Source organism: Oncorhynchus mykiss, chromosome 18 (genome assembly GCF_013265735.2).
Source record: "Oncorhynchus mykiss isolate Arlee chromosome 18, USDA_OmykA_1.1, whole genome shotgun sequence".
In the NCBI taxonomy this organism is placed as follows: Eukaryota; Metazoa; Chordata; class Actinopteri; order Salmoniformes; family Salmonidae; genus Oncorhynchus; species Oncorhynchus mykiss.
Genome location: NC_048582.1, coordinates 11,181,225 through 11,195,346, shown reverse-complemented (window position 1 = coordinate 11,195,346; position 14,122 = coordinate 11,181,225). Strand labels below are relative to the sequence as shown.

Sequence of the window (14,122 nt, the reverse complement as noted above, 5' to 3'; positions counted from 1 at the left end):
TCCAATACTGGCTGCATCTCAGTACTCAGTCCAATACTGGCTGAGTCTCAGTACTCAGTCCAATACTGGCTGCATCTCAGTACTCAGTCCAATACTGGCTGAGTCTCAGTACTCAGTCCAATACTGGCTGCATCTCAGTACTCAGTCCAATACTGGCTGCGTCTCAGTACTCAGTCCAATACTGGTTGAGTCTCAGTACTCAGTCCAATACTGGCTGAGTCTCAGTACTCAGTCCAATACTGGCTGAGTCTCAGTACTCAGTCCAATACTGGCTGAGTCTCAGTACTCAGTCCAATACTGGCTGAGTCTCAGTACTCAGTCCAATACTGGCTGAGTCTCAGTACTCAGTCCAATACTGGCTGAGTCTCAGTACTCAGTCCAATACTGGCTGAGTCTCAGTACTCAGTCCAATACTGGCTGAGTCTCAGTACTCAGTCCAATACTGGCTGAGTCTCAGTACTCAGTCCAATACTGGCTGCATCTCAGTACTCAGTCCAATACTGGCTGAGTCTCAGTACTCAGTCCAATACTGGCTGCATCTCAGTACTCAGTCCAATACTGGCTGAGTCTCAGTACTCAGTCCAATACTGGCTGCATCTCAGTACTCAGTCCAATACTGGCTGAGTCTCAGTACTCAGTCCAATACTGGCTGCGTCTCAGTACTCAGTCCAATACTGGCTGAGTCTCAGTACTCACCCAATACTGGCTGAGTCTCAGTAGTCAGTCCAATACTGGCTGCGCTCCAGATAAAGTGGGGAGGTAAGGAAGCCTTTCAAGACATGAGATGCAGTCCGGGACTATATTTTATAATGAGATATAAGGCACAAACATATTCCCTTGTGTTGGTTTATTAAGAGAACGTGTAGTATCAGCAGGATAAAGGTTGTTTACTAAGAGAACGTGTGTGTAGTATCAGCAGGATAAAGGTTGTTTATTAAGAGAACGTGTGTGTAGTATCAGCAGGATAAAGGGTGTTTACTAAGAGAACGTGTGTGTAGTATCAGCAGGATAAAGGTTGTTTACTAAGAGAACGTGTAGTATCAGCAGGATAAAGGTTGTTTACTAAGAGAACGTGTGTGTGTAGTATCAGCAGGATAAAGGTTGTTTACTAAGAGAACGTGTGTGTAGTATCAGCAGGATAAAGGTTGTTTATTAAGAGAACGTGTGTGTAGTATCAGCAGGATAAAGGGTGTTTACTAAGAGAACGTGTGTGTGTAGTATCAGCAGGATAAAGGGTGTTTACTAAGAGAACGTGTAGTATCAGCAGGATAAAGGTTGTTTACTAAGAGAACGTGTAGTATCAGCAGGATAAAGGGTGTTTACTAAGAGAACGTGTGTGTAGTATCAGCAGGATAAAGGTTGTTTATTAAGAGAACGTGTGTGTAGTATCAGCAGGATAAAGGGTGTTTACTAAGAGAACGTGTAGTATCAGCAGGATAAAGGGTGTTTACTAAGAGAACGTGTAGTATCAGCAGGATAAAGGTTGTTTACTAAGAGAACGTGTAGTATCAGCAGGATAAAGGGTGTTTACTAAGAGAACGTGTGTGTAGTATCAGCAGGATAAAGGGTGTTTATTAAGAGAACGTGTGTGTAGTATCAGCAGGATAAAGGGTGTTTATTAAGAGAACGTGTAGTATCAGCAGGATAAAGGGTGTTTACTAAGAGAACGTGTGTGTAGTATCAGCAGGATAAAGGGTGTTTATTAAGAGAACGTGTGTGTAGTATCAGCAGGATAAAGGGTGTTTATTAAGAGAACGTGTAGTATCAGCAGGATAAAGGGTGTTTACTAAGAGAACGTGTAGTATCAGCAGGATAAATGGTGTTTATTAAGAGAACGTGTAGTATCAGCAGGATAAAGGGTGTTTACTAAGAGAACGTGTGTGTAGTATCAGCAGGATAAAGGTTGTTTACTAAGAGAACGTGTGTGTAGTATCAGCAGGATAAAGGTTGTTTACTAAGAGAACGTGTGTGTGTAGTATCAGCACGATAAAGGGTGTTTACTAAGAGAACGTGTGTGTAGTATCAGCAGGATAAAGGGTGTTTACTAAGAGAACGTGTAGTATCAGCAGGATAAAGGGTGTTTACTAAGAGAACGTGTGTGTAGTATCAGCAGGATAAAGGTTGTTTACTAAGAGAACGTGTGTGTGTAGTATCAGCAGGATAAAGGTTGTTTACTAAGAGAACGTGTAGTATCAGCAGGATAAAGGGTGTTTACTAAGAGAACGTGTGTGTAGTATCAGCAGGATAAAGGGTGTTTATTAAGAGAACGTGTAGTATCAGCAGGATAAATGTTGTTTACTAAGAGAACGTGTGTGTAGTATCAGTAGGATAAAGGGTGTTTACTAAGAGAACGTGTGTGTAGTATCAGCAGGATAAAGGGTGTATGGTGAGAGAACGTGTAGTATCAGCAGGATAAAGGGTGTATGGTGAGAGTGTAGCACATGGGGGATGTGGGAAACTTACTCCTCAGCCTGAAGTGTCACCACTTGTGCAGCCGAATTGTTAACGCTTCAATGGCGCCGACTGGTAAGACGCTTCGGGAGGGCGGTCACGTGTGCTAGCCAAGCAGATGTCCTGGGTTCGAGCGTCCGTGTGAGCCCGATCAGGAGGAAGCGGTACTCGCTAAGTAAGCAGCGTCAGTTATCAGTATGCTGCTGTGACCTTGGTTTACCTCTATGAACTGAACTGGAATAGAAACGGAATCAACTGTCAAAGGACTTCTGGCCTTTTCTCTGCTTAAAGCACATGATATCATAATGTCTGGTATGTGAATATTGAATAAGATATTATTTCAGAAAATGTCAAGGTACATGTATATAAGAATATTATATACTTTGATGTGTCCATCTATTTAAATATATTAACAACAGTGAACACTAACCTGGTGTTTGTTGGTTGAAGCCAAAATATTAACTTACTAAACATCCTATTTCTATATTGTGACTCGCAGTAATAATGTGATTTAAGGTCAGATTTGATCGTGTACATTCTTATCCAAGTTGAACTGAGATAACAGTCATACTGCATTGTATATTCAGCTTTATGGTTTTAATAAAAATGTTGTCTTCTACCATATAATCCTACAGCTACGGTTCCTCAGGCTACCACACATTTTCTGTTGGTCCAGTATGATGTTGTGAGGGTATATGGAGACAGTAGGTTGAGGTAAACCCACTATGAGGGTATATGGAGACAGTAGGTTGAGGTAAACCCACTATGATGGTATATGGAGACAGTAGGTTGAGGTAAACCCACTATGAGGGTATATGGAGACAGTAGGTTGAGGTAAACCCACTATGATGGTATATGGAGACAGTAGGTTGAGGTAAACCCACTATGAGGGTATATGGAGACAGTAGGTTGAGGTAAACCCACTATGATGGTATATGGAGATAGTAGGTTGAGGTATACCCACTATGAGGGTATATGGAGACAGTAGGTTGAGGTAAACCCACTATGAGGGTATATGGAGACAGTAGGTTGAGGTAAACCCACTATGATGGTATATGGAGATAGTAGGTTGAGGTATACCCACTATGAGGGTATATGGAGACAGTAGGTTGAGGTAAACCCACTATGAGGGTATATGGAGACAGTAGGTTGAGGTAAACCCACTATGATGGTATATGGAGATAGTAGGTTGAGGTATACCCACTATGAGGGTATATGGAGACAGTAGGTTGAGGTAAACCCACTATGATGGTATATGGAGACAGTAGGTTGAGGTAAACCCACTATGATGGTATATGGAGATAGTAGGTTGAGGTAAACCCACTATGATGGTATATAGAGATAGTAGGTTGAGTTATACCCACTATGAGGGTATATGGAGACAGTAGGTTGAGGTAAACCCACTATGATGGTATATGGAGATAGTAGGTTGAGGTAAACCCACTATGATGGTATATGGAGATAGTAGGTTGAGGTATACCCACTATGAGGGTATATGGAGACAGTAGGTTGAGGTAAACCCACTATGATGGTATATGGAGATAGTAGGTTGAGGTAAACCCACTATGATGGTATATAGAGACAGCAGGTTGAGGTTGACCCATTATGATGGTATATGGAGATAGTAGGTTGAGGTAAACCCACTATGATGGTATATGGAGATAGTAGGTTGAGGTAAACCCACTATGATGGTATATAGAGACAGCAGGTTGAGGTTGACCCATTATGATGGTATATGGAGATAGTAGGTTGAGGTATACCCACTATGAGGGTATATGGAGACAGTAGGTTGAGGTTGACCCATTATGATGGTATATGGAGATAGTAGGTTGAGGTATACCCACTATGAGGGTATATGGAGACAGTAGGTTGAGGTAAACCCACTATGAGGGTATATGGAGATAGTAGGTTGAGGTAAACCCACTATGATGGTATATGGAGATAGTAGGTTGAGGTAAACCCACTATGATGGTATATAGAGACAGCAGGTTGAGGTTGACCCATTATGATGGTATATGGAGATAGTAGGTTGAGGTATACCCACTATGAGGGTATATGGAGATAGTAGGTTGAGGTATACCCACTATGAGGGTATATGGAGACAGTAGGTTGAGGTAAACCCACTATGAGGGTATATGGAGACAGTAGGTTGAGGTAAACCCAATATGAGGGTATATGTAGACAGCAGGTTGAGGTAAACCCACTATGAGGGTATATGGAGATAGTAGGTTGAGGTAAACCCACTATGAGGGTATATGGAGATAGTAGGTTGAGGTAAACCCAATATGAGGGTATATGTAGACAGCAGGTTGAGGTAAACCCACTATGAGGGTATATGGAGACAGTAGGTTGAGGTAAACCCAATATGAGGGTATATGTAGACAGCAGGTTGAGGGCTATGTTATGAAACCAGTTAGCCAGACTACTGAAAAGCCCACACTCGCTTTGTTAGGGCCCTGGGCTGTTCAACTCTTTGTTTAGGGCCCTGGGCTGTTCAACTCTTTGTTTAGGGCCCTGGGCTGTTCAACTCTTTGTTTAGGGCCCTGGGCTGTTCAACTCTTTGTTTAGGGCCCTGGGCTGTTCAACTCTTTGTTTAGGGCCCTGGGCTGTTCAACTCTTTGTTTAGGGCCCTGGGCTGTTCAACTCTTTGTTTAGGGCCCTGGGCTGTTCAACTCTTTGTTTAGGGCCCTGGGCTGTTCAACTCTTTGTTTAGGGCCCTGGGCTGTTCAACTCTTTGTTTAGGGCTCTGGGCTGTTCAACTCTGGTCCTGGAGGGCCGAAACACTTCTGGTTTTCATGCTTTCCTTCTAATCAGCGACTGTTTCAGACCTGGGACATCAGTTGCAGGAGCGGACTGGCCATCTGGCATTTCAGACAAATGCCATATGGGTTGGTCCATTTTTAGCCCAGTGAGCCTGTCTAACCTTTTTTTTCTGCAAAATGATCATTATTTGGTTAATAATGGGGGCATCAAGGCTAAAAAGAGTCGGTGTGCTGGTATCGAGGAAAAAATGGTGTTACAAATGTCAGAGACAATGTCTGGTCCCAGTCCGCCCCTAACCAGGTGAGTGTAATTCATTACCAGGTGGAAACAAAAACAAGTGTTTGGGACCTCCAGGACCAGAGTTGAAGAGCCCTCTAGGGTCTACAGTATATACAGTATAACCTGATAGTGTTTGAAGAAGACGTGAGTAAGAGTTGAGAGTTAGTGGACAGGTATGGTCTGTGTACCTCAACACAGGAAGCTTATCAGATATGGTGGAAAAAATGGTCACAGTTCCAGTCTGCTTAAGGGGTGGCTCTCCCATAGGCACCAATGCATTAGCAGCTGGGTCTGGTCTGCTTAGTTCACTGACTCTATATGAGCTTACCTTCTCCAGCTTCTGACCTGACCGACACTGTTGAAGTCTTTAACCAAAGAGAGCCAGGCCCTTCCTTTAATCAACTCCAAACAGGAAATTGGTTCAGAGTATCCTTTCTACTGCCATCTGTGGGTGATTGTGTGGTAGTTTTATCTGAACCACAGTAAATGCCCTCTAAACTGACATTTAGTTGTCAGTTAGTGACAGTTCAAGATATTACAAGAGGAAACAATTAGGGAGGGAAAATAAATAACATTGTATACAACAATATCCATTTATTCTTTAAATATCTCATAAATACTTTGATATAGCTATATTTTAGAATAGATTGAGAACACAGGACAAGACAATCATTTGAAATAAATATCTTAAGTATATAATAGGATATATTTCAGAGTCACACAGAGGAAAAAATACATGTTGATGGAACCATGATTGAATATGAACAACTGCTGATGTTAATATATATCTGGAGAAATAAAATATCAAAATATAATATATGTATCTAGGCCATAATGTGTCACTTCCACTTTCCACCTGAGGAGTCTGGTGGGAGGAGCTATAGGAGGGCAGGCTTCCATTCCAGCCATTACAATGAGCCTGTCTTCCTATAGCTCCTCCCACCAGCCTCCACTGCTAACCACCCCTGGGGGCCCCTGCATTTGACACACACACTTCTGAATATCTCACAGCTCCACCATACAGCATTTTATCTTTATTTAACTAGGCAAGTCAGTTAAGAACAAATTCTTATTTTCAATGACGGCCTAGGAACAGTGGGTTAACTGCCTGTTCAGGGGCAGAACGACAGATTTTTACCTTGTCAGCTTTTTCTTGTCCAACGCTCTAACCACTAGGCTACTTGCCGCCCCTAGCATGTGGACTTTGAGGTAAACTTCCTAGTTTATGGAAAGGTTATTCCCAGAGCCAGAACAACACAGATCCAGCTATCCTCCATAACATGTAAGAAATAGAACTAAACTAAACAAACTAGAAACATATTTCATTGCGACAAACATCATCAATTAACAAGTTGTCCACAGAATGTTACGCACGCGTTAGCTATGAGTTGGCAATCATCTAAAAATATCATTTTCTGATTATGTTTAAAGCAATACAGTGTGCTTACCGGTACTACAAATTGTAATTGACAATGCAATAGAACTCAGGTCTCCAGATTCTGGTAACTTTCCTCAAACTCCTGATATACTAGTTGGAAGAGTCAAGGAATCAGAAAGTAATAGACAAGAAATCCGGGATCCTCCAACCAAGATTTCTGTAAAACCTGGTTATTTTGGAAAAGTTCGACATTTTGCAATCCTAAATAGATCGCTCACCCAAAACAGTTCCAGTTTGAAGTAGAGCACTTCAACAGTGCATTACATGGGACAAACTGCAGAATGCAGATGACTTTGGAATGTATGGCACGTTTGATGAATAAGTCTCCATGCCAACCTCCCAGAAAGCATCTGCACAAGGACAGCTCAGCAGCAGAGAGCATTGGCACTACACACACGGACAGACACTGACCGTTAGCACTGACAAGACAACACATGTCCACAGGGACACCAGAAGATGTCGCCTACAGTATAATTGGCTTATACAGTATAATAGACTTTTGTATTATCCCCCGTGGGTTCTAGAATGATATGGGCACTATAGATCTGATAACCCCTCTAACGATATGTGCACTATAGATCTGATAACCCCTCTAACAATATGAGCACTATAGATCTGATAACCCCTCCAACGATATGAGCACTATAGATCTGATAACCCCTCTAACGATATGGGCACTATAGATCTGATAACCCCTCTAACGATATGGGCACTATAGATCTGATAACCCCTCTAACGATATGTGCACTATAGATCTGATAACCCCTCTAACGATATGAGCACTATAGATCTGATAACCCCTCCAACGATATGAGCACTATAGATCTGATAACCCCTCTAACGATATGGGCACTATAGATCTGATAACCCCTCTAACGATATGGGCACTATAGATCTGATAACCAGCCTCTGTGGGAACTACACAGCAGTACATTTAGATCACACACAGAAGCAGACACAGCTATGAGACTGACTCACAGTGCAATAGTCATATGTGCATTATGGCACCTATTCATATCACTACTAACGCTTCTGCACTGACGCCGTCAAACACGGGGAAATGGTAGAAGATATTCAGGAAAAGCCCAGTTCTTCCTTTTACATATAACTGTGTGTACAAACCATTAGGAACACCTGCTCTGACCAGGTGAATCCAGGTGAAAGCTATGATCCCTCATAAATCCACTTCAGTCAGTGTAGATGAAGGGGAGGAGACAGGTTAAAGAATTATTTTTAAGCCTTGAGACAATTGAGACACAGATTGTGTATGTGTGCCATTCAGAGGGTAAATAGGCAAGACTAATGATTTAAGTGCCTTTCAAGGGGATATGGTATTAGGTGCCAGGCGTACCGGTTTGTGTCAAGAACTGCAATGTTTCTGGGTTTTTCCACGCCCAACAGTTTCCCATGTGTATCAAGAATGGTACATCACCCAAAGGACATCCAGCCAACTTGACACAACTGTGGGAAGCATTGGAGTCAACATGGGCCAGCACCCCTGTGGAACACTTTCCACAACTTTCAGTGTCCGTGCCTCAACCAATTGAAGCTGTTTTGAGGGGGAAAAGGGTGTGCAACTCAATATTAGGAAGTTGTTCCTAATGTAGTTATGAACTAAACTGTGTAAAAAACATCCTCTTTTCACTGATCTGGTGCAAAACCAACATTAACCAGAAGATGGTAGACTGCAGCACACCCATCTCAGGTTTGGACTGTACCAAGCCCCATGGCACATAAGGGGACCTCAGTCAGGGAACAGACCATTATCAAGGAGCTGGAGGGGTCCTCCCAGTTCTCTAGTTTAAGGCATAAGTTGAACAAGGAGGTATCCTAACTGCTACAACTAAGAATCAGGGATCTTGTTGCCATAATGTTTTGAGTACTAGAAACCTTTCTTCAAGACATTGAAAACACAACAATAAAAAGCATCATTATAAACTCTCTGACATTACTGGGACATACTAATAATACCACGTTGCCCATAACCAGTTACCTATTCTTTATGCATGATGCTTTCAGTACAACAGAAGGTCACTATTACTTTGGAGGCTATTCAAAACAGAACCTGGATTTGGTTACACATAAAACAACATCCGTCCACTGGGCCAAAACTGGTTGTATCAACATTGTTTCCACGTCATTTCAACCAAAATAATCACTGTGATGACGTTGAATCAACTTATTTTTACCCAACTTTTAACCGTTGAAGTGACGTATGTGCCCAGTGAGCTGTTAGTTGTGGTATGGTATGATAGTTTTACATTCATCATACTAAAACAAGACCTTTACCCTCGAAGGGGCGAAACCTAACTTTGACAAGATGTCCACTTAGTTTCCCATTGACATGAATGCACGACTAAGGGCTGGACTCAATCCGTATCGCAGAAGTTCTGTGTTGTAGCCTGTCTGACATTTAAATGCAAAGGTTTCCCGCGTTAGTGGAGACTGCATTCACAGCAAACGCTACTTATGTCGGCTCAATCTGAAATTACCTTCACATTTCAAGCGTGCTACAATGCTGAACCTCAGTTATATGGAGACCCTAATTGTACTTCAGTTGATGTTAGGATTGTCTTCCAAATATGACCTGCCCCACTTATAGCGCTTTGGACTCTTCTCATCTAACAGACTCAACCTCCATAAAGAACCTCTTCTCATCTAACAGACTCAACCTCCATAAAGAGCCTCTTCTCATCTAACAGACTCAACCTCCATAAAGAGCCTCTTCTCATCTAACAGACTCAACCTCCATAAAGAGCCTCTTCTCATCTAACAGACTCAACCTCCATAAAGAGCCTCTTCTCATCTAACAGACTCAACCTCCATAAAGAGCCTCTTCTCATCTAACAGACTCAACCTCCATAAAGAACCTCTTCTCATCTAACAGACTCAACCTCCATAAAGAGCCTCTTCTCATCTAACAGACTCAACCTCCATAAAGAACCTCTTCTCATCTAACAGACTCAACCTCCATATAGAGCCTCTTCTCATCTAAGAGACTCAACCTCCATAAAGAGCCTCTTCTCATCTAACAGACTCAACCTCCATAAAGAGCCTCTTCTCATCTAACAGACTCAACCTCCATAAAGAGCCTCTTCTCATCTAAGAGACTCAACCTCCATAAAGAGCCTCTTCTCATCTAACAGACTCAACCTCCATAAAGAACCTCTTGTCATCTAACAGACTCAACCTCCATAAAGAACCTCTTCTCATCTAACAGACTCAACTTCCACAGGAAAATAACAACCACCCAGTGTGTCAATTGTCAATAAATCAAACCTAGAAAGAGGATAAATATTTTATAAATAATTATGTCAATCTATCCATCTATTAATAAATAAACATTCTGGTTTTCCCCCCTTTTTTTCACCAAAAAAAGGCAAAGGTTGAGTCATGCGTCCTCTGAAACAAACAGCCAAACCACGCTCCTTAACACCCACCCACTTAACCCGGAGGCCAGATGCACCAATGTGTCAGAGGAAACACCGTTTAACTGACTTCTAATGTCAGCCTGCAGGTGCCCGGCCCGCCACAAGGAGTCACTAGAGCACAATGAGCCAAGTAAAGCCCCCCCTGCCAAACCCTCCCCTAACCCAGACCACGCTGGGCCAATTGTGCACCGCCCTATGGGACTCCTGGTCACGGCCGGTTGTGACACAGCCTGGGATCGAACCCGGGTCTGTAGTGACACCTCACTGCGATGCAGTGCCCTAGACCGCAGTGTGGCCACCTGGGAGGCCACTAATATATTATCCTAATGACAAACATACTATGCCTCTCTGCAATACTTTGACAATTATATATTTAAATCTTTCTTTAAAATAGTCTTCAGGATTAAATATAATACATTTCATAATATTATATAATATCATAGCTAATATACATTTAATTTCTCTAGTCAACAGTTTACCCTTCAGCAGCTTCACTGTAAACAGTTCTTGGGAGGTGACAAGGTCAACCAAAAGGTAAACAGATGTCTGTTTGTAGCAGCCAATGGCTGGAAACACTCTCCCTTCTCTTTTCAATAGACCACAACAAATAGAATGTGATCTACCTAGCAACAGTAACAGTCCCACTTGATCACCTGTTGGGACTCCATGGATGAATCCACCCTGACGTGTGAAGAAGGCATGTTGATTCTGCATTTGATTTGAATACTTTGGTATGAGATGGGTTCAAATGTCAGAGGTGAGGATGTACTGTCACTGGTACTGTAGACATAGTGAAGTATGGATTTCATCTTGGAGCTCTAACAGGACAGAAGAGAGTAGAGAGAGAAGGGGAGAGAGGGGCAGGGGAGTGGGCAAGAGGAGAACACTTAACAGGTATTGGTCCTTGGCCATGTTCTAATACTCTAAAGATGCATCTTTCCTCCCTTTTCTTGAGGTAATCACTAATCTAACGTGATTGGATAGGTGAGAGCAAGGATTCTACTGCACTGATTTCACCAGACATTTTATGTCAGATTAGATCAAGGAAGGGAGGATGCATTTTTATTTTCAGAGTATTCCAACAGGTTCCTCATTTTTCAAGCGCCCTCTGACCTCCGTTAGCTAGAAGGATACAGAGTTATCAGGCAGCTCAATGTCTAAACACAGACTCCAAAGATATAGAAGGGGACCGACATAGAGAAGCTACCCTGCCAGGGTCATAACTAGGGCCAGGAGTTTCCCCAGCCGGACCATGTGATTTAACCTAAAGGGTCAAAACTCTGGGCCCTAGTTATAGCCTACGTCTGTAGTTTAGAGCCTTGTAACTAGGGCCAGGACTTTTTCCTAGTGCGGTCACGCAAGTTCAGTCAGGGAAAAACTCCTGGCCCTAGTTATAACGTTACGTTACGAGTTTTGTTACTGAAATGTTAACAAAACGTTACTGAAACGTTACAGGGACGCTTCTCAGACGTGGGACTCATCCAGGTCCAGGTCGACTGGGGAGATGGGGAGGGGGGAGCGGCGGGGGGGCAGGGCGGGGGAGTGGTGTGGGGCCAGGGCGGGCAAGCGGCGGGGGGAGAGCAGGGGGGCGAGCAGGGGGTTCTCTGTGCCCCCATTGTCCTCTGAAATGTGGAGGAGGGTGTCTGCGTTCCTCCCCAGCAGGGCAGTCGTGTCCTCGTCCTCGGGGCTCTCGGGGGTCTGATGGGAGGACGGACCAGGATGGAAGAGGTGGGTGGGGGGAGCGGGGGGTCGGATCCCCAGGATCGGCAGAGGGGGGAGGGGAGAACAGGTGCGAGAGATGGGGAGAGGTGGAGGAGGGAGAGGAGAGCATGAGGAGGGTGGGGTGGGGGTGGAGGCGCGGGAGATGGGGAGAGGTGGAGGAGGGAGAGGAGAGCAGGAGGAGGGTGGGGTGGGGGTGGAGGCGCGGGAGATGGAGGGCCGAGGAGAGAGGCTGCTGCGGAGGCCCCACTGTTCTCGTTTCTCCTTGCTCTCCATCGATAACTAGAACCAGGAAACAAGTGGGAGAAGAGTGATATTTCAAAGACTTACTTAGTCCATGCTGTTAAATATAGAGAACTCACATTCATTCCCATCTCTCTCTGTCTCTTCTGGAATGAGCGATGACTTAAATGAATAATCCTCTCAAAATCACGAATTAATATGATTTATAGGGTTAAACACTAATATGGGATCAAAACATTTTGAGTGAAGAAATGTGTAATTTTGTCGTTATAATAAAGTTGGTAGCAACATGTGAAAATTGTTGTGGAAATCTTGCACCTCAAGCCGACTAGAAAACCTATAGCGCAATGATCTCTCGCTGGGCTTTTTACAGTCTATGCTAGGTAGCTAGCTAGCAAACGTAGCTACACACAGTAATACCAAAGTAATTGTCAGTGTGTGAAGTAGCTAGCTAGTTGAAAAAGTCTACAATCTCACCATGTCCAACCCATGCATTATATTTATATGCTTTCACCTGCAGATTGTCTACCTCGAGGAGTGGAGGGTCTTAAATTGCTATGGCTACGGCCCTTTCCCATGCTTTCCCACCAGGGCAGAACAAATGCCCCCTCTCATTGAAGCCACGGAAGTTCAAGGCACTGTTAGCAGAAAACAGGATCCCCCATTAAAAAGGAATGGAAAAATTGCGATCTTCGTGGTCAATCTTCATGTAAATAAAAAATGGTTTAGAAGACAGTCATGGTACCAATAATTGTTTCTAATATACCAGATGTATGTGCTCTTAACCGATTCTTTCAAAATCGCACATAGAAGAAGTTCTAAGGATAATTGAGTTGCTAATGGCAGCATGCCCTGTTCGGCCTTCTACTGGAGTTCATCAATGAGAGTGGGCAGCACTGAGTTAACTTATCACTTCCTGGAGTAGCATGTTGTCTCCATGAGAAGCCATGTTAAAGGTCCATTGCAGCCCTTTTTATCTCAATATCAAATCATTTCTGGGTAAAAATTAAGAACCTTGCTGTGAATGTTTTCAATTAAAATGGTCAAAACGTAACAAAAATAGCTTCTCAGCAAAGAGACATTTCTAGAGCAAGAATTTTGCTAGGACTGCCTGGGAGCGGTCTGAGTGGGGAGGGGAAAACTGAAAACTAGCTGTTATTGGTTTGGAACTCTTTCTTATTGTTGTCAACAGGCAGGCCAAAACTCCATCCCACCAAAACAGGAAGACATTTCAGGTGGTCTTTACAAACAGCTCTTACAGTAAAGGGGCAATGCCACAATTTTCACAGTATTATTACAACCTCAGTGTGGAAATAGATATAAAACACATTTTTGAATGTACTTGGCCTCTAACCAACTTCATTTGGCTTCAATGCGCTATTGAGTCTTCACATAGAAATGAATGGTGTGACGTGATCAATGGCGTTGTCTTTTCATATACCCTTCATTATTTACCACAGACACAGACACAGGCCAGGGCGAGGAGGGAGAGGAGAAACGGGCGTTGTCTTTTCATATACCCTTCATTATTTACCACAGAGACAGACACAGGCCAGGGCGAGGAGGGAGAGGAGAAACGGGCGTTGTCTTTTCATATACCCTTCATTATTTACCACAGACACAGGCCAGGGAGAGGAGGGAGAGGAGAAACGGGCGTTGTCTTTTCATATACCCTTCATTATTTACCACAGACACAGGCCAGGGCGAGGAGGGAGAGGAGAAACAGGCGTTGTCTTTTCATATACCCTTCATTATTTACCACAGAGACAGACACAGGCCAGGGTGAGGAGGGAGAGGA

At 43.4% G+C, this 14,122-nt stretch overlaps 1 protein-coding gene and 1 long non-coding RNA gene across 2 annotated transcripts in view; one reads left to right on the top strand and one right to left on the bottom strand.

Moving 5' to 3' along the window:
• Positions 1–573: 573 nt before the first annotated feature.
• Positions 574–6,555, top strand: LOC118941093. The gene is made up of 2 exons (XR_005037370.1): positions 574–1,100; positions 1,275–6,555. It is a non-coding gene; the product is annotated as an uncharacterized LOC118941093 (long non-coding RNA).
• LOC110514120 (protein unc-80 homolog) overlaps positions 6,063–14,122 on the bottom strand; it is a 95,699-nt gene continuing 87,639 nt past the window's right edge. The window contains exon 65 of the mRNA XM_036951795.1: positions 6,063–12,363. Coding sequence (XP_036807690.1) covers positions 11,827–12,363 — 537 coding nt within the window. The 3' untranslated portion in view covers positions 6,063–11,826. The remainder of the gene's footprint in view (positions 12,364–14,122) is intronic.